Source organism: Anopheles cruzii, chromosome 2, assembly GCF_943734635.1.
Source record: "Anopheles cruzii chromosome 2, idAnoCruzAS_RS32_06, whole genome shotgun sequence".
Taxonomy (NCBI): domain Eukaryota; kingdom Metazoa; phylum Arthropoda; class Insecta; order Diptera; family Culicidae; genus Anopheles; species Anopheles cruzii.
In genome coordinates this window covers 13,289,278-13,313,219 of record NC_069144.1, presented here as the reverse complement: position 1 = coordinate 13,313,219, position 23,942 = coordinate 13,289,278, and the positions used below count along the sequence as shown (strand labels likewise).

Sequence of the window (23,942 nt, the reverse complement as noted above, 5' to 3'; positions counted from 1 at the left end):
CGAATGTGATTTTTCTTTTCTCGCGCGTCGACAGAAAAAAAGTGAAACAAAGGAAAAAAGTCCCCGCTTTGTTTCAACTTCTTCAATTTGGTTTTATTTCAGACAATCATAAAACGAGTCCGTGCCCAATCGCGCACCCGGCACACACCCAGTCCGGGCACCCTTTACCGGGCCGAAGAAAAAAACGCTTAATTCATCCGTCAGCCATCGCGGCCGTTAAATGGGATTCCGGCAATGGGCTCGTCCCTCGCCGACAACAATCATCGCGTGCGTGTGCGTGTGTGTGTGTGTGTGCGGGCAGCTAATAAAAGTCGCGTCCAGATGGAACGTCAAAATTGCACAAAAATCGGCGTACGGATGCACCATCAGCGACAACGGCGACGTCAGGACGATGCGACTCTGCGTTTGCGACAATTAAACAAACCTTTCGCATACCAAACAGGCCACACACACACACATGTGCGCACGCGAATGCAAACAATTGAACCAAAAAGAATAAAATAAATGCGCGAGGACGAGCAAGGAAAAAGGACCAAGACGTGGCCGCCGAGTGTGGCGCATTGCGCGGACCAAAACCGGGGATCTCTCGAAGGAACGCACGGCGCATCGTGTGCGAAAATAGAAAATAATCAACACCCGTTCGGCGCACCGTTGGTGGAGTACATAGCGTCCTGGCCTGTGTCCTGTGGCAGGGCCAGGATGGGCCGGCACCCGGCGCCCAGCACATTATATGTTGTCCAGTTGCGCGGTTCGCGATTGCCTCCTTCACGGCCCCGATGGGAATCGCTGAATTTTTCGCGGGTGAAAATTGATTGATTGTGTGTGCGTGTGTGTGTGTGTGTGTAAATATACGACGGGCCGTGGCGAGGGCCGATTCCTTATCCCACTTGGGAGTGGGATTTTTGGGGACCCCCAAGAGATAAGAAAAATCAACACCAAAAATTATCGCCCGAAAACGCAACATCAACCCGGAGTCGGCGGAGAAGCAAAAAATGGTCACCCACAAAAGGTCATCCCGGGAAAAAGTTTGTCGGTGTGCCATGTCTGTGTGTATGCACCGGTCGGAAAACACACTCCGCAGTGGGAAAGTCCACCGGTCGAGGGCCGATGTGTTTAGACCAGGAGTCAAGCCAACACAGGAGTTGAGTTGGTCCCATTGCAGTTGCAAGTTCGTGAGCCGCGAGTGGTCAAAAAATGCATCCACTCTCTCTCTCTGTCTCTCTCTCGCTCGTGCAGCTGTTGCGAAGCGGATTGCATCGGTGGTCCTTGTAGGAAAAGGCACCAAAAGTTGAATTGTTGGAACAAACAAAAAACTGGCAGACCCACTGCATCGAGAGTGCATCGGGAGTTGTGGCCCATCGAAAGGATATTCACACGTGTGTGTGTGTGTGTGTGTGTTTGCAGGCCGCGTATAGCCAAACTTTCGCTGGACTGCGGCCCGCACGGTCAACCGAATTCCGTATCGAATCCTTCGCCCGTCGCGCAGGAAGATGAAAACCAAACCGAGCAAAAAAAAAAAATTCTCGCGGACATCGCGAAATTCGCGGACTTTAGTGGTCCCCCGCAAGTGCCTCGTGGCGCCGGGGTGGCGTAGGGGGGCCACTGTATCAGTTTGGGTTTTTCGGTGCGCTTTCCGTGCACTTCTCGCCGCGGTGCGCTGGGAATGTAAATTTGTATTTCAGCGTTTTAATTTTATTCCGGTTCCGTTTTCTCCCGAGGTGGCTCCTTCGGGGAGGTTGATTTTACCGTTTTCCACTTTCTTTTTCTGATTTTTTTTCCCCCGAACCGTGGCTGTTTGTTATCTTTGTTCGCATGTTTCGATACACACCCAAACTCGCCGTACGGGCCACTCTCGGTATGTACTGCCCGGGTGGAGATATTATATTTTTTCACATAGATTTCTATCGCTAGTCCAGCATTTTCCCTTCTTTTTCCCCATTTTTTTGTTTTATTGCGTTTGCTTTTCATGTGTCGCTGCTGGCTTATGGTTTTGTTTCGTTTTCGTGTGTGTGTGTGTGTGTGTTTTAGTTCGACTTTTCCCGAAAATCTACCCCTTGTTCTTGTTCGCACCAGCAGGACGATGGCCGGAGTTATTCCAGCCCAGCCGGACAGCGGGGTTTTAAACTCTTTTCTTTCTTTCATTTTCGCATTAACCATATTTGCATCGCGTCGCGAGGGCGTAATGCAAAGCGTGGGTGGGGTGGGGGGCGATTCCATCGGCGGCCACACAATGGGTTGACGTTATTTCGCGGCCCACTCCCGCGCGGCCGGCCGCCGGTCAGTGGACATTATTTTATGTGCCTCGACCATCTATTGCGCTGCTGCTGCTGGGTCCCCTCGAATCACTCCCTGGCTGTGCGAAGGACCATTTTTGCTTTGAAAATGGTCCATTGTCCTTGTCCGACTCCGGTTTGGGTAACGATTTATTTCGCGAGTAAAATTGATTTTTCTGGATGCATTCCGGCCCTAAGGATAGGGGAGTTTTTTCCGGTAAAATTTGGCACTTGGAAGGAAATGGAACGAAAAACACTCACAAGCAGAAGTTAACCAACAAATGATGAAAAAGTATGTTTGGCAATGAGAGCGCATAAAACTTAATTTAAAATTGTAAATTAATTGGTGTAAATAGAAAATTTGAACCACAACAAGTTAAGTGATCAAAGAATGAATAAGTGAACTAATCGTTAAATGCCACAAAACATAAAATTTCGGAAAACTAGGAAAAGTGTAAAACTAGTAAAGTAATTTTGGAAGTGAGAAAACGCAATTTTAAACTAAATTAAATGGAAAATAACGAAATGGAAAATAGAAAACAATAAACGAAAAATCGATGCCAGAAAAATATGGTTAAAAAAATTGAACAAATTTCGCGATCGCACTGCGTACACCGAAAAATGGGTAAGAGCTGCATTAAGTAAATTACACGCCCTGGCACCGAAACGGTGCAAAACAAGTAGGCCTCTCGCAGCGTTACCAACAGCAACCGGCCGCCAGGGAAACCAGGCTGGAAACAAGAGTCAATTTGTTCTCCTCAAACGGCCGCGGCCCCGACGGCGACCGTTCGCAGTAAATCGAAACGTTCCGGACCGGACCGGCCCGGTGCATGCAAACGCAGAGAGGGACACCCGAAAACCGGGGCCGACCCTCCCGAGAGCCGCTTGACCAGAGCCGGACCGGACTGACGGGCTGACCGAAGCCGAAAAAATCGTGCGAGACGCAACGAAATAAAAGAAACGCCGAAATGCCGTGCATCCTTCGCGCGCAGGACGCCCCGGCCTGGAACGGGCCCGGTCTCGCGGCATGGCAGTTGATGAAGAAAATGAGAGCAAAAAAAAAGCTAGCGGGGAAAACGGGAAAAAGGGAAAACAAATCAAACCTTCGGAGAACCGCGGTGGCCAGTGGCCGGGTGTGGCCGGTTCCCCGATCGATCGATCGGTACCCCACCCCCCCCCGCCTCGCCTCGAATAGCGGCCACAAAAAGAGGTGCAACTTCATTCTTTATCCAACCCCACCACCCGGGGCCCCTTATTGGGAAGGTCCAGGCAGGTCCAAGCAGGTCCTGTTTCACGCACCGAGACCGACCGAGACAGGGCCAATCAGAGCGGGCGCGGTGGTGGTGCCAACCGAGTTTTTTATCGTCCACTCTTCGCGCAAAAATCGTCCTTTTTCGCGCGCGCCCGCGATGATGTCCTGAGCACAGACACCCGACGTCCTCAGCATCGCGCGGAACCCGTCCTCCGAGCCGACCCGGGCCCCGTGGGGGGTGATTATCGTCTCCCTCGGTAAACGAGAGACCGATAGAGAGAGAGACAGAGAGAGAGAGAGAGCGCGTGGACACAATACATAAATTTCTAGTCGGCGGAAACAAATGAAACCTAAACATACACAGCGACCGGCCACCAGCCAGAGCACTCCGAAATGCGGCCATTTGCGGCCGAATGCGTGTTGACCGTCCCGGGTGGCGTTTGGGCTTTTTTTTCTTCCTTTCTGTCCCCCGGTGGGTGTCCCGCTCCACCCCTCCGCGGGGAGCAAACAACCCGGGTCGGGTGCATCGCCCAACACAGTCCACAACAGGAGCAAAGGAACCCGGAACGAAAACACACATCCTCGCGTTCGGGTCGGAAAAATGGAAAATAGGATATTTTGGTAATCAGTCGATTTTCCCGGTTTTTTTTTCCTGGTGCCGTGTGTGTCTTTTTCCACCCACCCGGTGGGTGGTCAGTTTTTATTTCCTCGCACTCGCTCTCTCGCTCTCGCCGGTCTTGATAGACGCGAGTGCGATTGGCCGCGGCTCTGTTGCCCGAAAAGGAAGTGCAATCGCGGGTGTCTCCATCGGTCACGGAGCGTGTGTGCGGTGCGTCCGGACTTCTCTGGAAGGCCCCACCCGGGCCCCCCGCCTGATCCGGGCCGGAAAAGTCAACTTCAAGCGCCCCGTTTTGGTCCCGTCCCGCGAGCGCTCCCGGCCAGTGTGTGTGTGTGTGCGCGTTATTTTCGTACATAAAAATTGGAAAAGCACACACAAGGACACTCCGCGGTGGTGACGGTGCCTAGTGTGGGCCGGTGGTAAGGAAATTGAGTTAAGGGATGCCAGCAAAAAACGGCAGGCACACACACACGCGGGGAGCGCAATTTTTTCGCGAAGGGTCACTTCGTAAATAAATTCGCATTTTCGCGTGTGTGCCCGCCTCTGTGTGTGTTTGGGGCGGGGGTTGGTACATGGTACATTCGCGAAGGAAAAGAAAAAACGGAGCGAAACGGCGCCAACGGACAAAAAAAAAACTCCGGGCTCCGATATGTTGCCGGACGCATCCTGCGCGAAAGGAGACACCGCGCGCGGGTTGTGCATTTTAAGAATCTGCGAAATTCGGTTAAGCCCCGCGTCCTTCGGAGAGGTTTCGGTCGCCGCAGTTTATGTTCTCTCGGTGGGCCGGCGGGTTGGTGATTTTAATGCCAGATAAGCATTTACTTTCGACCGTCGAAAGGCCGTTTTCCTTTTCACACTTGGGTCGCGCCCCGGGAACGCAATTAAATCTATCATTATAAATAATGTTTAGATGGGGACGCGACGATTACCAACCGACGAGTCCGGCTGTTGACAACTGGCCAACTGGGTAACCCGCCCGCCGGAGGACCTTTTTGGCATAAATTGCACAAGGGACGTTTGTTCATTTTTACTTTTCGCTGTTGCGGTGCTGAAAGTGGTCCCGTGGGTGCGTGGGTTTTGAAAAAAAATTATCGTCTAAATGGTGAAGTGCCAAGTCTGTAATTGTCTTCCGGGAGCATATTTTGTAATTATTGTTCAAGCACATTCCAATTTTCGTACAGAGGATAAATTATAAAATGAATAAAGGCATGTTTAAAGTTCATTTCGTAAGAAAGGCATTGCAACAGCAAAGGGAATTTTTTTTTCTAATGCCGGGACAACGGAGTCGATATTTTTTGTTAAATAATCATTTGACTACCCTTCCTTTGACTTTGAAGACAGTGTTGTTCTCTTTTAATTTTCATATAACGGGAAACTCTGCCTCTTCGAAAACATTAATATAAGTTATTGAATATACCTTGTAAAATTTACCAATTTACATGCCAATACAATAAAGAACATTTTTGGGTAAAGCTTGTTTTTTTTTTATGGTTGCCAGAATTGTTAACTTTATCGTCTTGAGACGATAGAGTTAACTACAATTAGAAGCTAAAGGCAGTCCACTGGCATTCAGCGTTTAGTTGTTCCGTGAACAGTCTCAACGCTTGTTGGAAGACAAATGAATGTACCGTATTTTAATTGTTCTTCAAAAAAGATAAAACTCAGCTTGACATGACGTGACGTATGAGAATAAAAATTGTATCAATCAGCTGGAGAACTGCTTTTTATAAGCTCCATAAAATGCACATTTCTACTCCTCTCAAACTGAGTGCAGGTTATTAATACGCTACACGCATCGAAACTGCAGAATTTTAATTGTAAAGCGATTCCACACAAAGCATTTGATGGGACTGTCATCGTGGACCTCTATTGGTTCTACTCGGGAAGGGGAGCGGGAGCATTCAATCCGCACAATGAATATTTACGACAGCCAGACCGGTGCAGATTGGTGGCCGAAATAATTCCCTCCACTCCCCAGTTGTTTGCAGTGATTAGCACAATGATGATGGCAGAACAAAAACACACTAAAAATCCTTAACTGAGGGAAGAATTGTCAATGGCAAAACTTTTCCCAATTACGCTGCCACTAAACAATGAGCGTCCCTTTCCCGTTGCTTTACCGAACGTTGCGACAGATTTTCTCGCTCGTATTTTTTGTGTTTTTCATTTACAATATGCTAATATAAATTATTCCATATTTTGCTCAACTCAACCCGACGACTGTCGGGATTGTCCGCTCGTCCAACGAGCCGAGCCCGAGGACGAGCGGACCGAAAATTATTCGGTCAACATTAGCCCGGGAATGCAGCTGCCGGGAAGCCCGGGTGTCTTGTTGTCCAAATCGATCGATCCGGGGCGGGTTGGTTTCGGGCTCCTGGGCACCAGGATGGCAAAGGACGGGGGCACGGAGGGCAGCCCGGGTTCTCATCCTCAGAAGTTCCAGTTGCCAGCGTCGGGGAACGCAACGATCAAGAGCCGAGAGCTTAATTATGAGTAAATTAGAAGAACACAGTATGTGCCAGTAATGTTTCTGACGTCGGAGCGGGGCTCCAGGGGGTGGACTGCAGCAACGGGCACACACACACATACACTCACCATGCAGGAGTTGACCAACGACGACAACGACGATGGCAACGCCGGAGACGACGATGGTGTTCCGAAAAGACATAAGATAGATAATATGCAGATAACTCGGCCGCTCGGCCATATTTCTTCTAGCCCCGCATATGCGCACACACACACACACACACGCACTTCTGGCACACAAACACACACACGCACAGCCACACGAATGCAGCTGGGAGGGAGTGTTTGGCCGCATCGATCGGTCACAGCCGACAAGGCGGATAAAATGATATGATTCGAAAGATTGCATAGGACACGGCCAGTTCTATGCCTGTGTGTGTGTGTGTCGGTGTGTGTGTGCGTGAGTGCATCTGTAATGTTGTTAAGCTTATTTAAATTTTAAATTAAAACTCAACGTCGTCGTCGTCGTCGCCGTTGTCGCCGTGTTGAAGCCCAGCCCCAACACCTTCGTGCCGAAATGCACAATGCACAAACAACGACATACGTGTAGAACGGGGCCGGCCAGCCGTCCGCCACCCCGTCCGGCACAAGGGGACGCGCCCTGACCCGGGTGCTCTAGGTTTTAGAACTAGTTTGTGATCTTATTATCGGTACCCAGACCCCGGCCCTGGCGCAAAATCACGGCAGGTCCGGCTCGAGCTGTGGGGTGGAGTTGTGAGTTTTCGGAAAAGTTTTCGCCGAAGAAACTTAATTAAAACCCCGGAGGATACGGTCGGGCCAGCCCGTATTTTGCTTATCAGTGGTGGGGCCCTTTTGTCGTCAATTATCAGTGGGCTCCACCACATATTACAATTTTATGCTCATTATATGAAAAATAGGAAAGTTAGTAAAGTTAAGAAAAACTTTCTTTTTCAAACAGGATTTTCGGACACATAAAACCGAAGTCCCGAACACTGTCTTACAGTGACCCCCTTTTCTGATTCCTTAACAATTTAAACCCACTGCATGTCTTCATGCGCCGATATTTGAATGCATCTCCCGGCCCGGTCACCCGGTTTTAGCTTGCAAAATGCAAAACAAACACTCAACAGGCCTCTCACCGGCTAAATTCTTTCCCATAATATCGGGCTGGGCTTGCCTGGGCTCGCAACGAAATCCTTCCAATTCGGGCTGACGGTGGCGCGAGTGGCGGAGCGAATGGCGGGCCCGCCAAAGAAGCATGCTTAGAATAGAAATCACACACGTGACACCCTTTTTCGCGACCAGCTGGGCCACATACCAAGGGGGGCGGCCCTGTGTGTGTGTGTGGCGGGCGAAAGGTGCGCCAATGGGGCCACCTCTCTCTCGAAACCGTGCCTGTTCCGTTCGGTGGCCCAGGCGTTGATGGGCCGATGATTGGGCCTATTTCGCAGGCCTACCGGATTCCTAGGCGAAGGACCTGTCCTCGACACCCGACTCGTTCGGCTCGGCCAGCAGCGGCAGCCAAGGATGAAAAGATCAGCCTGATCCACCGAATGGCGCGGAGAGAGGGCTCGGTCCCGGCCGCGACCGCGACAATGTATGTAATTCTAAAATAATTTAATGTGCCATTTAATTCATTACTCATTTTGCCCTTTTTTTACTTGCCATTACTTATTATTTATCGTCTCGCCGATCGCAGCCATTTTTCTGCAGCCTTTTTCTTATCTCTCTCCCTCTCTCTATCGATCTTTCTCTCCCTCTCTCTCAGGCCGTGTGTGGTTTAAGTATTTTTTTCTCGCTTTCAATTTGTATGCCACGATCCAAGCAACATGGCGAGACGGTGGTTATTAAACGTCGTCGTCGTCGTCGCCGCCGCCGTCGTCTGTTGGTTCCGTGGAGCCCGCGCCGTTCGCGCACGGTTTCATTACATTTCTGTCGTTGAATGTAATATGGCAACATATAAATTAGCAATCGCACGGACCACTCCAAGGGCCGCCGAGGAGGAGTTAGGATCGGGCCCGACAGACGCAGACACGTTACGCGCGGGATCAATTCAAACCACCGGGCCCGGGCGAAGCGGGCCACTCCCGGGGCAGGGTCGGCCTTCTCGGACCGTCGGAAGAAACATTTCTTCGGACCCCGGGATGGATGGAGAACACGGGCGAGCAAAGCGAAAGCGAAAAAGCATAAAAATTATTTAGTGGATGAATTAAAATTATACACACACTCACTTCTGTGCGCCCCGTGGCCAAATCCGCGCCGGGCGGTGGCGGACGGGTGGCGGGCGGGCTGACGCGGCCTGCAAGTTGTCAGGGTAGCCAGGGTGTGTTGTGTGTGTGCAGTTATAAAATTTATTGAAGAAACGTAGGCGTGTGTAATTTGTAATTAATTATTAATGAGATGCATATGACGTTTGAGGAACGGAGCCGCACGATCGCGTGCGAGCGAGAGAGAGAGAGAGAGGGCGGGCGAGAAAACGGCAACTAAAACACTGGAGTCCGGGGGCCGAACGAGGGTAGGGAACGGGGTGGGGCCCTCCGCGCGGCCAAACCCGCGTGTCCGCGCCCGCGGCTACAAACTTGCGTATTAAATTATATCTTTCGATGCTCTCGAAAGTGTGCTGCCGCGGCTCCGTCTCGCTCTTTCTTTAATTGTCTCCGTGGCCGCAACTGCAGCAACAACAACGACAAGGGGCAGCATACGCGAGGCATGAGTCAGTTCCCCGGCAAGCATGTGTATGTTGTTGAAGACCGAAGACCGTTTCATTATGCGCGACCACAACCCGGGCCCGGCCCGTGGGCCGCTCGAAGGCATATTAACTGTGGCTCCCTGGCTCTCTGTCTCGCTCTCTCTCGTTAGCCTGCCTCATCTGGCGTCCCTTTCGGGCCCGCGTGTGGAGGGCTCATTGTGGTGCTTATTGCGATTGATTAAAGTGGAATGAAAAACTAATTTGTCATTTGACACGGCACGTTGGGTTGTCGATCGATCGCAACCCGATCGTTGTCGGGCCACTCTGGTGGCTTGGTGGCTTCCCGGGACGTCCAGCGAGTGGGCGAACCGGCGCGCACACACAGTGTTCTTGGCCAGCAATGTCGAATTTAAGCATAGAATTGATGTTGAAACTTTTTTGCGGAGAGTTAAGGTTTTAAAAAAATGCCTTCTCTCGATTTTATTCTTAGTGCGTCCACAGGACACACATTATGCATTGATATTTTCGGTTAAATGATGTCATGTTAACAAACCTATATTTCGGGACAATAATTACTTTAATTTTTTTTAGAAGAGTCGAACACTTATAGCTACTAAAAGTGATTTAAATATTTTATGTGAATGTTCTCGCCCGCTGCTCATTAGCTAAAAAAACCATGATCATAAAGTAATATCCAAGCCATATTTATACGCCTTACGGCACCTTATTGCCTTGTGCAGAGTGCGGCGTTTGGGTCAGTAAATAATAATCAGCATCGAGGGGTCCGATCGAAGCCCCGACTATCGGGGTGCCTCTCGGCAAATGATCCATCTAAATTAGCAACATGCGCTTCCTGGGACTGTGCCCGGTGCCTAATGACGCTAAACTCCGAGTTCGAAACCGAGACCGAAAGCGAGCGGGTGAGCGAGAGAGAGAGCCAGCGAGTGGAACCAGTGGAAAGCGAAGAAGAAAAAGCCAATCCCTTTTTCAGTCTCGAAGGCCGACGGCCAACATGCAGCGGGAAAGGGGGTGCATGGGCGGTGCATATGTGCACGTTGCGCACGTTGGAAGGATACATAAATTCTTGACGAAGCTCACAGTCGCAGGGGCAGAGGCTCGCCGTGTGGTGTGCTCCAACCGGGCGAGTGGTGAATATTATCTATTATCTATGGGCGCCTCGCAGGCACCACCCACCCCGTTCTTCGGCCCATTTCTTCGTATTGATTCGCAGACAAAAGTTTTGCGATACACACACACACACACACCGGGCAGGCAGCGAATTGAGTGCTGCTGCTGCTGCTGCTGCGAAGATAGTTTATCTTTCAAAATTGCAAAGTATAGTATAACATTTGCTGTTTTAATTATAAATCAATTGCATTTCGTGCGCTTCACTTTACATGCACACAACAGGAGTCGAACCGGGCGCCGACAGACAGGCAGTGGCACAGCCTGGAAGTTGTTGCCAACGAGCCCTCGGTATGTACGGCTGGCAGCCTGACCATTCAAGGCTCTTCCGGGCATCCGGGTGTCCGGTACACACACAGACGGCCACAATGGCACGGCCCAACTCGAATTGTGCGAATTTTTCTTCCGTCATTTCCACACCGGGTCGGTGCATTGGTCGGTGTTGTTGTTGTTGAAGGACAACAAGGAACGGAAATTATTATTTACTTCGCACTCGGAACTAACTTTGTGTTGGCTTAGTTCATTTTTAATGCCCATATCTTTCCATCGCTCCCGGAAATGGCAATAGAAATAGAAAAACCTTGAAGCTTGAATTGTGTGCATCGCAACATTAGGCCGTTCTTGGGGTCAATTAAGTACGCCGTAAGGCCAGGCGATAATTTATTGAATTTTATTTATTGGTCAGCATTGGTCACTATAGGCCAACATACCCTAAACACAATAGATCGATCAAACGGGATCAACACCTACCTCTATCTTGTAGCCAATGACTCGATCGCCCTTCTCGGACGCCCCGTAGTGCGCGGCGATCGCGCTGGCGTACTCCAGCTCCTTGCGGACGGTGGCAAAGTCATGACCGGTGGCTCCTTCGCATGGCATGCTGATTCCTAACATTCCACAGTGGCTACTATTGTTGTTCTCGGGGTCCGTTCCACCGTCCTCCATATTCCTTCGTCTCAGCAACGCATCGTCGGAAGGTGATGGTGGTGCATCGCTGACCGTGCGCTGATAGAGAGACAGAGAGAGAGCAAAGTCAGAGATTAGCAGTGGCCGCAACATTCCTTCAGGGAGACAAAAAAACAATAGAACGTGTATTAATATCCGCTGACGTCGGTCCAACATAGACCGATCGAGGACTGACAAGACAACGGCGCGCCCACGGGCGCTGTCCTCGAAATTTTCACCCGATTTCCCGGGCGCGCCAAGGAATGTAAAGAACGCCGCGAAACACAACGCTGGCCAACACAAATGAGAACATAAACCCCAACGACGGCTACGGCGATGACGACGACGACGACGACGTTGTTGAGGGCCTCTCCTCAGCTCGAGAGCGTGCGACTCCAGTTTTAAAATTAAATCACATTAACAAGTAACCGGCCACCGTGGCCACCCGCCCGCACACACACACAGGCGTGGCACGCACGTAAGCAGCACGCGAAACAACAAAAAAAAGACAGCAGCCGCGCAACACGCGGTCAGCGCAGCGATTTGCGTGGGCCGTTGTCGTTGTCGTTGGAATGAATTAAGAATATGTGATTTTGCTGCCCGAGTTCGCCGTCGTCGGTCTCTCTCTCTCTCGCCCTGTGTCTCGATCGGTTCGTCTATCCTTTGCTCGCCACCCACCCCCCCCGCCCCCATTCGGGAGGTTTCTAAGACCACCGGGGGGAGGGGGAACCGGGCGGGTGACGTGACGGACGGACGGTGCATAAAGTAGCAAATTAAATTAGGACGAGTTGTCGGAGGCGACGAGCGACTCCGATGTAATGGCCCCGCGCGCGGCTGTTGAATATTGGCCGCCATAATACCGGCGCCCACCCCCAAACACGGGAAGGCCCTTCGATCGGTCGCCCCCCACCACCCAAAAGCAACCCTTTGCCCGGCTTCTGGGCCTTCTTGGGTCTGTCGTTGCCGTTGGTGTCCGGATCGGTGTGAGCGGACCCCGAAGCTGATTGAACCATAAATCAGCGCGCTAATCACATGGAAACAATGTCCGTGGGGTCGGCCTGGCCGCCCGGTGGCATTCCGAAAACCGGTAAAGATATCACCATCACCTTGACACACACACACGCACGCACAGCACCCGCGGGTGCTGGTGTGCGTGCTGGCCGGGCGTGTGCGTCAATTCGAATGCATTGCTTAATTACGCATCGCGCGTCGGAGCACCGCGCGTACGTCACCGTAATGAGCTTCGATGTAAGTGATTAACAGCGCTTCCGGTCCGGGTTCCCGTCGGGTTGGAGTCGCTGCCGCCGCTGGGGTTGGGCCTTCAACTTCATGCCTTCATTCCTGGTTGCATTTTAGTTTTTAATTTTCCGCCTCGAAAATCCGCGCACCCGAGAGGGGTGCCCGCCGACGGACTCTCGCCGTTCGGGCAAGTCCTTGACAGGGGACCCCGTCAGGAAAAGGGGTTCAAAGCGTCCTAGTCGCCGACGACGTTGTGCGGAAATGAGGGTTTAATGTTTGCCGGCGACTATTCGATTAATTATACTCGTTTTTCGGTCGGTCGACGATTTCGGGACGGGTTGGGTTCGACGCGGTGCGCGAGATGGCGTGTCGAAATTAGAATATTCGATGCAGTTCACTCGGGTCGCCCTCTTGCGCTGCTCGCTGTATTAATGGAGTTATGGCCGGCTGACGGCGGCGAAATATTGCCGGCGGCGGTAATGATTCCCCCTTCGTTTGGAATTATCGAAAAAAGCAACACAATTCACCAACCATAAGCACCCATCGGTCAATAAGTTCCGGGACTCCGCTCCGCTGATGGTGTAATGCTGTTAAAATAATATTTTTTTTTTTTTGCAGAATCCTTCCGAATCCTTTTTTTCGATTGACATACCTGCTTACCATTCTAGTTGGTAAACAACGAACTGTTGATTTATTGCTGTGCTGAAGGGTGTAAAATCAACCCAGTTAGGGCACAGTAATAGCTACCGGAGTTTCCCAGCACGTCGAGAACAATCATTTGTCATTTGTTCAATTAACGGGCTCAAAACCTGGCGATCAGCAAACCAGTTTACAATATGAAACGTTTCGGCTCTTTGAAGGCAACGCCTAGAGGATGTTGCCTCTATTTTGTATTCGCCCTTAATGGTTGAAAGAGAACGAAGAGCAATTCCGGAGTGCCGGAATTTAATGACCGCTGCGTTACACCATTTTGCGCAAAACGACCCCCTCCTGTAACACAGCCAGGACCAGGCAGCTCGCAACTGGGGTCGGTCGCAACAACCAGAAACATGACGAATGATTCACATCGGAGCATAATTACTGCACAATCAAGCCGATTAATGCGAACATCGGTTCGGTTGCTGTCGGTCTTTCTCGGCTTCCTCTTGACAGTCGACAGCCGTGTTGCTTGACATTCGGGGGTTCGGTGTTTTTTTTTGCATTGCTAAACTGTCAAAAAGGGTCAATGTAAGAGAGTTCTTCGAGTTCGCCGCCCCACCAAGACGATCGTCCGTTCGGAGCGGCGCCACCAGCACCACATTGTTGTTGGGCCGCAAGCCGCCCCAAATGAACCGGAATAAAGATTGACAGGCGCTGTCACCGGCCACGCGGTACCGCCGGTGCCCGAAACACCGTCGCTAGTATGGCCGAACCGAAAGCCAGCTCAATTTGTTTCTTGCCAAATTGATTGTTTCTTTTCGCCATCGCCACTTCACGGGCTGAACGATCAGAAACTTTATCGACAGGCCGCCCTCGGCACCACCGGCCATTAGCCGACGCACAGGATAACGACAGGGCCGTTGTTCCGTGGCGCGCTACCTGCTTTTGCTACCAGCGTTTTCTGGTCTCTCTGTCTCCCTGTCGGTCTGGGGTATCTAACAATCGGCCACCAACAATCAGGAACCGGAGCCCGGGAACCGGAGACCCCAGCCAACCGGGAGGGTAAAGTGCGATACACTGTCCGGGGTTTGGTTCCGGGGCTTCCGCGCGATGGGCGCGATTAATTCGCACACACACAGTGAGAGGTCTTTCGCCGGAGGTCTTAACAGATTTACTGGCACGGAACCCGGACTCGGACCCGGGACGGCCCTCTACCGGGGTGCGAATGTTCGCAGCGTGCCCTCGCAGCGTAATCTAATCGGCCCGTTTCGGACACCAGCGCGACCACCGGGACTCGGGCCCCCCGTTCGCAGGAGCATTAATTTCAATTCCATGTTTCGGTAGACAAAGCGGTCACCGGGGTTATCCAAATCTTAAAGGCGCGCACGTACTGCACTTAATCGGATATGTGTAGGTCCGGCCCTGGCCCGGGGCACAGACACAGCCACACGCACGTTCCGCATTCCGCATTCCGAATGCAAATTTCGATGCAGTTTTTGTGTGTTGTGTGGGTTATTTTTTTGTCCGTTTCACCGAAGACCCCATAACCATCGAGAGAGAGAGCCGCTTAGGCTGGTGGTGTTCGCGCATTATCGAAGACCAGGCACCGGGCCAGGGATAATACATTTGTGGGCCTCGCCGATGCATGTTACTTCTATCGATTATCGATAACGGGGCGTCGCGCTTGATTAGCCCCTCCGACAACTTATGCTCTCTATGCACATTTGGTGGCAGGAGTTGGCGAGTCCTTAGTGCTCCGGAGGTATCCCGGGAGCTCCGGTGCAAAGGATTTGCATCCGAATCTGGTAAACGAGCGTGTTCTGAACCGGCAGAGGTCGGCAAATTGTCTTCCACCAATAGGCCACACGCCACGCCATGTGTTGAACCATGTTTGACACCGAATTCTCAACCCAACACCCAACCACCCACCGGTGGGTCAGCGCAGAACCTTATCGTAGCGCACTGTCAATGAAATATTACTGTCGCGTATTTTATCTGCCCCTGCACCGCGACCCGCTGTGTGTCCTTTTATGCTCGGAGCCCGATAGAAGGCGGCATCGAATCGGCTGCCCGCCCGTCCGCTCGCCGCTAATAGCCGCCCCAAAGAGGAGTGCCAAAAAGGTTGCGTAGCATAAATTATCCAACCAGCGCCGCACGGTGCCGCCGCCGGTAATGTTGCGCTTCATTTTGCATTAAACATGCCGGGCCAGGGGTGCGCACCGGAGCACCAGCAAGCGGCAGTTGGCGGTTGTGTTGTTTTAGAGTAACAATTATTATAATTGGCCAGCTACGGGGGGCCGAAAGACACAGGACAGGACACACGCGCTTCAGGTTTGGGGTTTGTAGGCGAAAGGCGTGCATCGAATCTGAAAATTCTGCTCGCTCTCTATTGTTTCGTTCGGGTGTGTACGGATGTGTGTGTGTGCGGTCATTCTTGTCCAGTCGCTTGTCCCTTTATGTGGCCGGAACCGGATTTAATTTATTCCAACATATTCTAGCGATAAATATTGCCTTTCTTGTGTTACTACTGCGAAGCGAGCTTTTAGCATAAAAAGGGAAGAAGAACGCAGCAAGGCACAATGCATTTGAGTTTGTACGATTTTGGCAAATGCCCGATTTGTTTATTTAAATGCGTTCATTTGTTTCAAATCAATATTGTTAATGTTCAGCTTTTGAAAGAACGTTATGTTGTGGATTAAACTTATGCCACAAGAAACAATCATTCACTGGCATCGCCAGGCTCTTCACGATGGCTCACGCCACGAAGCACGAAAGTTTTCCCAACTTTCCAAGCCGGCACCGGGGGAAAAACCATCGGCGTTTTCCCGCGTTTTGCAGTGTCACATCTCGCGCGCGCGATTCCTTGTCGGTCCGGTCCGGGAGCCGGTTTTTCTCGCGCTTCGAGCCCGCCGATGCTGCGACCGGTGGGGCGGTGGATCCGAACATACCGCGCCACCCTGCTTCGCCCGGCACTTATGTACTGTGCGGATGTGTGTGTCTGTGTTGTAGCACGTGCTGGCGGTCGTGAGCACGTGATTGCCACCCCCCGCGGAACCCAACCACCGACCCCAAAACGCCCCCAAAAATCACCCGCTCTCTCTCTCTCACACTCGCGGGCGCGCACTTGCGTTCTGTGGCCACGCACACACGCCGCCGACTGACGCCGCTATTTATTATTCACAAACGTCAAATTTCGTTTATATAAATATATAATTTTGCCCGCGCCAATATTTGCGCGGCCTTTTCTTCGCGGCCCCGCATCAGCTGATGCGCGACACACACACACACACTCGAGCCGGACGGGACGCCACGGATCGGCAGACTCACCTGTAGACCGGAAAGCGGCGACAGGGACAGCGGGTGCGCGGGTTCTCGGAGTGTGCGATAAACGTGCGCTTCCGGTTTTCACTTTTCCACGCAAAACAGAGACTTCAGCAGTTACTTCACACTGTCCGGGCGTCCGGGCGTCGGACGGACGTTGATGGCTCACTCTCTGACAGCAGTAACAGGCGACCGGCGGCTGTGGAGACCGTGTCCTAACGATGATTGCTGGCGCTCCTGACGACGACGATGCGCTGACGATCAACGGGACAGCAGCCAATCAACGACTCTTCACGTCACCGACACACACAAAGCAGAGAGAGGGAGAGAGAGAGTAGCACACTGAAGCGGCACTGGCACGCCGGAACCGCTTTTCCGGCCGACACACGCTTGTCAGAGTCACCACGTGTGATGATGGCAATTTCGGGGTTTCCCGCCACACATACGGACACACACAATCGCTGTCACTTCCAGCCGAAGGAAACAGGACACAGCGCACACTGCGATTGATCCGCCGTCTATCCTGGTCCAAGTGAGACACTGTCAAACGGTAAACACCAGCTTCTCGCGAAACATTCACGCGTAAAATTCGATTTTCCTTGAGGATTTTTTCCAAGGTTCGCGAAACACGCACGAAGTCCTTTTTGGTCAGTTATTTCACACCCGCCAATTCCACGATTCCAGACACTATAATGTTCGGCGTTCACTTCAACCACAGACGGACTAATTTCCTTCAGCCCCCGGAATCGTGTCAACAACTCGGTACACCGGACGAAAAACGTTCACTTACGGCCGAGCAACCTGTGGGCACAGCCGAGAATCCTTCACTCCGATCCTTTATCCAAGCGGCGACATTAATTCAATTGTTGGTCCTACTCGAGCGGCGGCCGTCCGTCTCAAGGATTCGCGCCCCTGGTCGGACGGTCGTGGACACACACACGGCGCGGACACAGCGCTGGCGACTCTCGGTCGTCGGTCACGGGGCGCGTCAGCTCGAGCCTAACGTCGGCAACTAACTAACGACGGCGCCCCGTTAAGGAGTGTTATTATGCTCCGCTCAGCTGCGAAGCCGAAGCACGCAACACTCCGCCGCCGGTCTCCCGGTGTCTGGGCGCGGTGGATGGTGGGCAGCGGCTCCTCCCTCCGGCGCGGCCGCCCGGTTGACTGAGTGTGTTTTGGGGTTCGCCGATGCCGACTCCGGTTTATTTGGCCTCACATTCGCCCGCCCGTGTGTTGATGCTGCTCCTGCTGCTGCTGCTGGTGGCACATGTGTCCGATCGTTCATTATTATTATTCCATCAGCAGCCGCGCACACACACACACACATTATTGTTGTTGTTGTTGCTATTGGCCCTCCCCCACCCGGTTTGTGGTGGTGTTGGACGTTGGAGTGCCTTCCAGCCCGAGCGCGCTCGCCCAGTAACGGGTGTGTATTAGTCATTTTATAATTATAATACATAATAAAATACGAATAAAATACAACCACCCCACTGGGCGCGCACACACACACACACACGGTTGGCGGGATGTTTTGCTTACTTTTGAGCGCGACTGTGTGTATGTAACGCGCAACGGCACGAACTCGAAGCGGAACCCGAAGCCATCGGTTCGGGTTTCATGAGTGAGAAAGGGTGAGAAATAGAGCGAGCGAGCGAGAGAGCGTCACACACACACACACTCGGGCGGGCGGGAGTCAAACAACCCTTCCATCCACCCGCCCGACCGAGGGGGGATTGCATAGGTGGCAGGGGCGGGTGCGTGTGTGCAATAATGCAACTGCTTACTCATTCATACAAATTCGATGCACAATTTAATTTCGTCACCGACCGAGCTACTTCTTCGTGTGCACGCGATGATGCCGGCCTCAGTCTCTCTCTCTCTCTCTCTCACTCACTCGGTCTCACTCACCCTTTCTGTCTGTCTCTCGCTCTCGCGCGGTGCAACGCGGTGAAATGCAGTTTGCCCTAGGTTTGTCTCTCCGATCGTAGTGACCACACCGTTGCATTGGTTCGTGTTGTTTAAGAAAATTGCAACTCTTCTCTTTTTGTTATCAAATCTTGTGCGTTTTTTAATCTATTTTTTCCACTTTTTGAGGGGTTGATTTTGGCACACGTTTTGATGTATTTTTGTTTGTTTTGATATTTATGTTTATGTGTTTATCAATCATTTCGACTCGATTTATCATATTTCTTATTTATTCTACCCTCTTAATTATTTACTTGCTTTAAATTCACAATTTTTCCATTTTTTAACCAACTTGAGTTGTATTGCTTTTCAAAAGTTTTCCTTAGATTTATCGCTTTCCTTTTATTGTTAGCGTTTCGGTCTGTCAGGACTTCTGTTGGATGGAATCGGAGAAAAGCCCACCCTTTCCATTATTTATTGTGCGTTTTACATTATGTTTGACAAACTTTTTATGGCCACAAACAGAATAAAAACTAAACAATAGCCTACTTGTCTTAGCGTTTCTTTTGCTTCGGACCGTTTTTTAATTAGCACCCATCCTTGTTGCTTACCCCGCGGTGGCAGTCTCTTTCGCACACCACACACACGCACACACGTGTGTGTGTGTGTTGTGTTAATAGCAAAAAACACCGGCGAAAGGCCATATTATTTATGCTGCACGACGAGTAGGCTTTTCCGAAGTAATTTTTCCTGGCCAACCCCAACTATCTCGCTCTTGCATATGTGCCGCACGCACACACACACACACAACGGGCGATGCGTTTTTGGGTTGCCTTGCTGAGGACGGGACGGAGACGATTTCATTCAGAAAAAGGAAAATACAACCCAAACATCGTCCGGCAGCCCTCTCTCTCTCTCCCGCTCTCACGTACTGTTTGCCTCTCACTCGAATCCTCGCCTTCTCGTTCTCGATGAGGAGATGATAAGTTTTAATTGTGTTGCGCACTCACTCACTATCGCTCGCTCTCACTCGCTCGCTCGCATGCTCGCCTCACACACACTCACGCGCGCGTTTGCCGGACAGATTAGATGCGGCGACATGCGGCGGGAAAGGATTGAGCATCAACCCCTTCGCGTTCTCGGTGCGAGCATGCGCCACAACATTTGTAAACATACCACGCGCGCGCCTGCTAGTGTGCGTGTGTGTGTGTGGTTGTGTCCGGCAATTCCGCGCGCGCCCGAGCTGTGTCCGAGGCGCGCGTGCAAATTAGGAACGAAAACATAAATTCAAATTACCACGCGCGCACGGCGATTAGATACGTCGTCGAAGGCTGCGATCAGGCTACCGATGGTCGCAAAGACACACCATACCGACGGGCCAAAAGCAGCAGAAATGCGGTGCGGTGTGTCTTCGATGAACTGAGTTATGCCCCGCTGTTATCTTGATGAGTCCGGAACTCCATTTGGTCACCGCGGTGCATTATTATTAATAGCCTACTTAGTGGAAACGGAGGCCGAATTGTGTCACCGACAAGGCAGGCGGGACATTTACACGTTCCGTTTACAAATTATGATACAAATGCACTTAAGATTAGGCAGGTAATTTATGTGACTATTTCTAAGCAGTGCAAACAGTGGTCGATCCATTTTTAAATTAGGTGGATTTCGGTAAGCTCCAATAAAATATTGGAAGAACATCTTATCTATCTATCTTAGGGCAATGGTCCGTGGACTGGGCTTTAACAATACTTTAGTTATTTCAATTATTTCTACTAAATTATTTATACATATTTTTAAGCAGCACAACTAATCTAATTTTATGAGAATAAAACAACATCAGGTAGCCGGCTTAGGAACTGATAGACGAGTAAAAGAGTGATTATGATCGCTTGAGAGCAAACATTGATTAAGAGACATATTAAAGTCAATAAGTGGCGACAAACGGCTAGTAGCGGGTCGTTATATCCGCTGACAAACGACCATTCAGCAATTTCGAGTTCCAAGTTAGACCTTCGTCATCGAGCAGAAGCGAAACAGTTAAATTGAGCAACGAGTACGGGAAATTAAGATCTTAAATGCGAAAGCGGCTTAAGGACAAGTAGAAGGAAGCGCGTATTATAATGAGATAATTGATCAGTGGCGTACCAACAGCAACCTTAGAGGACTTGTGTTGTGAGAACTCAAAGCGATCAATCTAAGAATGATACTGCCGATGCCGTACAAGACAAGCATACTCAAGGACTGGACGGATAAGAAAACAGTACATAGCTTTTAGACACCATTCCGGAACTCAGAAGTCATGGGGATAACAAAACTTGTTCTTCAAAAATTCTTTAAGCACGCTTAATCATGTCCCTGTAATGCGTGTTAAGTTACAGTTTTGCCATTAGTCGCTAATGTACAATTTATATAGGTATACTCTTATGTTTTATATAACTATTGTATAACACATCGCTCGCTATTGCAAATATTTCAAAATTAGGCATTTGTGCTATTTTCCACTTGATAACATTAACTTCCTTGTCCAAATTTCGGTAATCTCCCCAACAGCGCGATAAGAGTGGCAAAGCCAGACTTATTGGCGAACCGCATAGATGAGTATTGGACTGTGAAGTGCGTAATAAATGTAGGAAGTGCCTTCAGTAAATCCAAAGAAACCATCGAAAATCAAGAGAATTTATGAAACAGTAAAAAATTGACCATCAAACTAAGTTATTGGGACAGTTAATAGCGATGAAACGGAACTGAAACAAAAATGCCATCGATTCGAACAAACTCCAAAGTTGAACGAAAAGCTTAAACACCTCAGCAACGGACCCCAGTTGTATTGTTTTTATTAAATTTAGTTTCCCGAAACTTAGTTTTCCATCTTTTGACTCATTCAAAACCAATTCATAAGGTTGCTGAATTGTTCATTTAATTTAAAAGATAATTTCAAATCATGCGCTATGTTGGGCCCGGCCCGTTCCTTAATCTAGTTGCCCATTAAATACACTCCCGACGACGACGGACGTGGACGAGGACTTCGATCGATTCTCGTCCGGCTCCGGCTTCGATGCACCTGGCCGGGGTTTGGGTTGCGATGCAAAATTTTGCATCAGTTTTGCATTCTTTATTATTGCGAAAGTACCTTTCGTCGTGAGGCCAGGATCCCCGAGAGTCCTGGCTCCGTAAGTGGTGGGGGCAGTGGCAGTGGCGTAGCGGCGGGAAACAATGGTGTTGGCCTGCATCATAATTGAACTCTTTACGAAAGATCACCGTCCCATCATCGACGCCCGGTCCGTGGCTCACCCGGCTCCAAAGGGTCGACCCGATATGCTCAACATTCTCATCGTTATCGTGACGTGTGTGTATCATCATCATCATCAGCAGCGGCAGCAGCAGCAACGTCAGCGTCATCGCCGTGCTCGTAGGATGCATCGGCACCGGTACCGAAAAGATAGTTATCGTCGTTGTCGACGTCGTCGTCCGCAACAACTATCTTCCTGGTTCGTCGGTCTGCAAGCCGAGCTTCCGGCTTCCCGAGGCCCAACCACCGGACGGACCGGTATCGATAGGCGACGACGACGACGGCCGGGGGGACTGATGAACGCGCAGCGAAGGGACGAAGTTACACGAGTGTTATAATAACTGAATTTGAATTATACGGAATGAAAATCTCTGACAGTTCGGAAAACCCCTTCGGAAGCGCTTCGCTTGCCGGCCACAGCTTTCAATTGTACGCCAGATTGGAGACCGAGCGGGGCAGGCGACCTGAGAGACACAGACGAGGGTTTTCGGTAAAGAGTTAATCCCAAACCCCGGACACGGGCTTCTGGGGGTCTTCTTACTCCGGCCCCGGGGGCCCGGTAGCGGTGACTTCCGGTGCTCCAGAGCCTCTGGACCGGCCTGCAGAGCATCTCTGGATGGTGCTGCTGCTGCTGCCTCTGCAGCTGCCCCTGGACCCGGACTCCTTTCGTCAATATCAGCAGGACCTTCCCAACGGCGAACGGGGCTTTCGGACCTGCCCACCCGCCCGGTGCCGTGGCCGAGGCAGACGAACACCCTCAAAATTCTATTAAACTGTACACCACATTAGCATATTCTAATTTTGTACTCTTCCGAATTTGAATATAATTAATTAATTAAAATAGATTTACAATTCTGTGGCCGTTGAGCGCCTGCCCGGTTGAGAGCCTGCCAGCTCTGCTTGCCCTCTGTCCGCGGGCCTGAGAACTTGCTATATACATCGTCATCCCCTGCCACTGCGACCCACATACTCGGCTGCGGGGACGGGGGCCGGTGTATGTGTGCCACACGTACACCGACGACGGCAAGACGGCGGCATGAAAGGTGAAAGGTTTCTCGCCTTCTCGAAAGCCGGACTCGCCGGCACCGGCCTGCCCCGACTTCCGGTGGCCCGGCACACAACGGGTCTGTCTTCGGACGTCGAGAATCAGAACCATAAACGCACACACACACACACACGAGGAGTTTCTGGACGGTCCCGAAATGGAGACGCTCCGAACGATCGAAAGGACACACGGTGGCAGGACGAAAAACTGGGAACAAGATTTCTGGACCCAGGGATCTTCGCCTCGAGGAAAGATGGAGATGGAAGGCCGCCGGGAGAGGTGGGTGTTGTCCGCCTCCCCAGCAGCATGTTATTACCAGACCACCCACCAACCCACCCATTTCGTTGTCCCGAAGAATGAAGGGTGATCCCGGCGTTCCTCAGTTTAATCGTCCATCACCTCAAGGAACTCCGGTTTGGGTGGCCGGAAGGGTGGTGGAGCGTCGGGGGGGGACATGATTCCTGCTCATCACACTCGCCCAACCCGCCGACACCCGAAAGCGACACGATTCTCCGACAGAGGCGCAGGATGGCAGAAATTATAAACAAAAACATAACCATCATCATCATCATCATCATCATCGGCCAACAATGGCAAGAAAGGAACCCCGCCAACCCCCGGTAATGATGGCCCCGCAGCTGGACGCTTAGGAAGGATGCTACTAAATTCTGTTCCTCACCCCGCTCTCTCTTTCTCGCTCCCTTTGGGTGCCCATGCTCAATCACTTCCGTGTCCGTTCCCGGACTGCTGGCGCGTTGGAAAACTCTTGTGTCCCCGATGCCGGGACGGACTTCCGCAGCCCCTTCGAGATGCCACCGGTCTGGGTGTAAGATTACGATAATTTCCTTATGTGTCTCTGGGTCTCGTGGACCCCTTTGGAGGGATTTTTTGTCCAGAGAATTTGAATCCTGTCTTGGTCCGATGGCAAAACTCTCGGTTCCGTTGGAGCGAAGTATGCAAATTCCATTTTATCAGCACCCTGGCTAGCTGGCTGGTTTTTGTGGGTCACCACAACTTCTCCTGTGGCCCGAATAGAAGGGCTTGGCTTCGCAGC

At 51.1% G+C, this 23,942-nt stretch overlaps 1 protein-coding gene across 1 annotated transcript in view; it reads right to left on the bottom strand.

The window, feature by feature from the left end:
• Positions 1–11,450, bottom strand: part of LOC128278478 (POU domain, class 6, transcription factor 2) — a 46,760-nt gene extending 35,310 nt beyond the window's left edge. Inside the window, exon 1 of the mRNA XM_053017209.1 lies at positions 11,256–11,450. Within this exon, the coding sequence (XP_052873169.1) occupies positions 11,256–11,450 (195 nt within the window). The remainder of the gene's footprint in view (positions 1–11,255) is intronic.
• Positions 11,451–23,942: the final 12,492 nt, after the last annotated feature.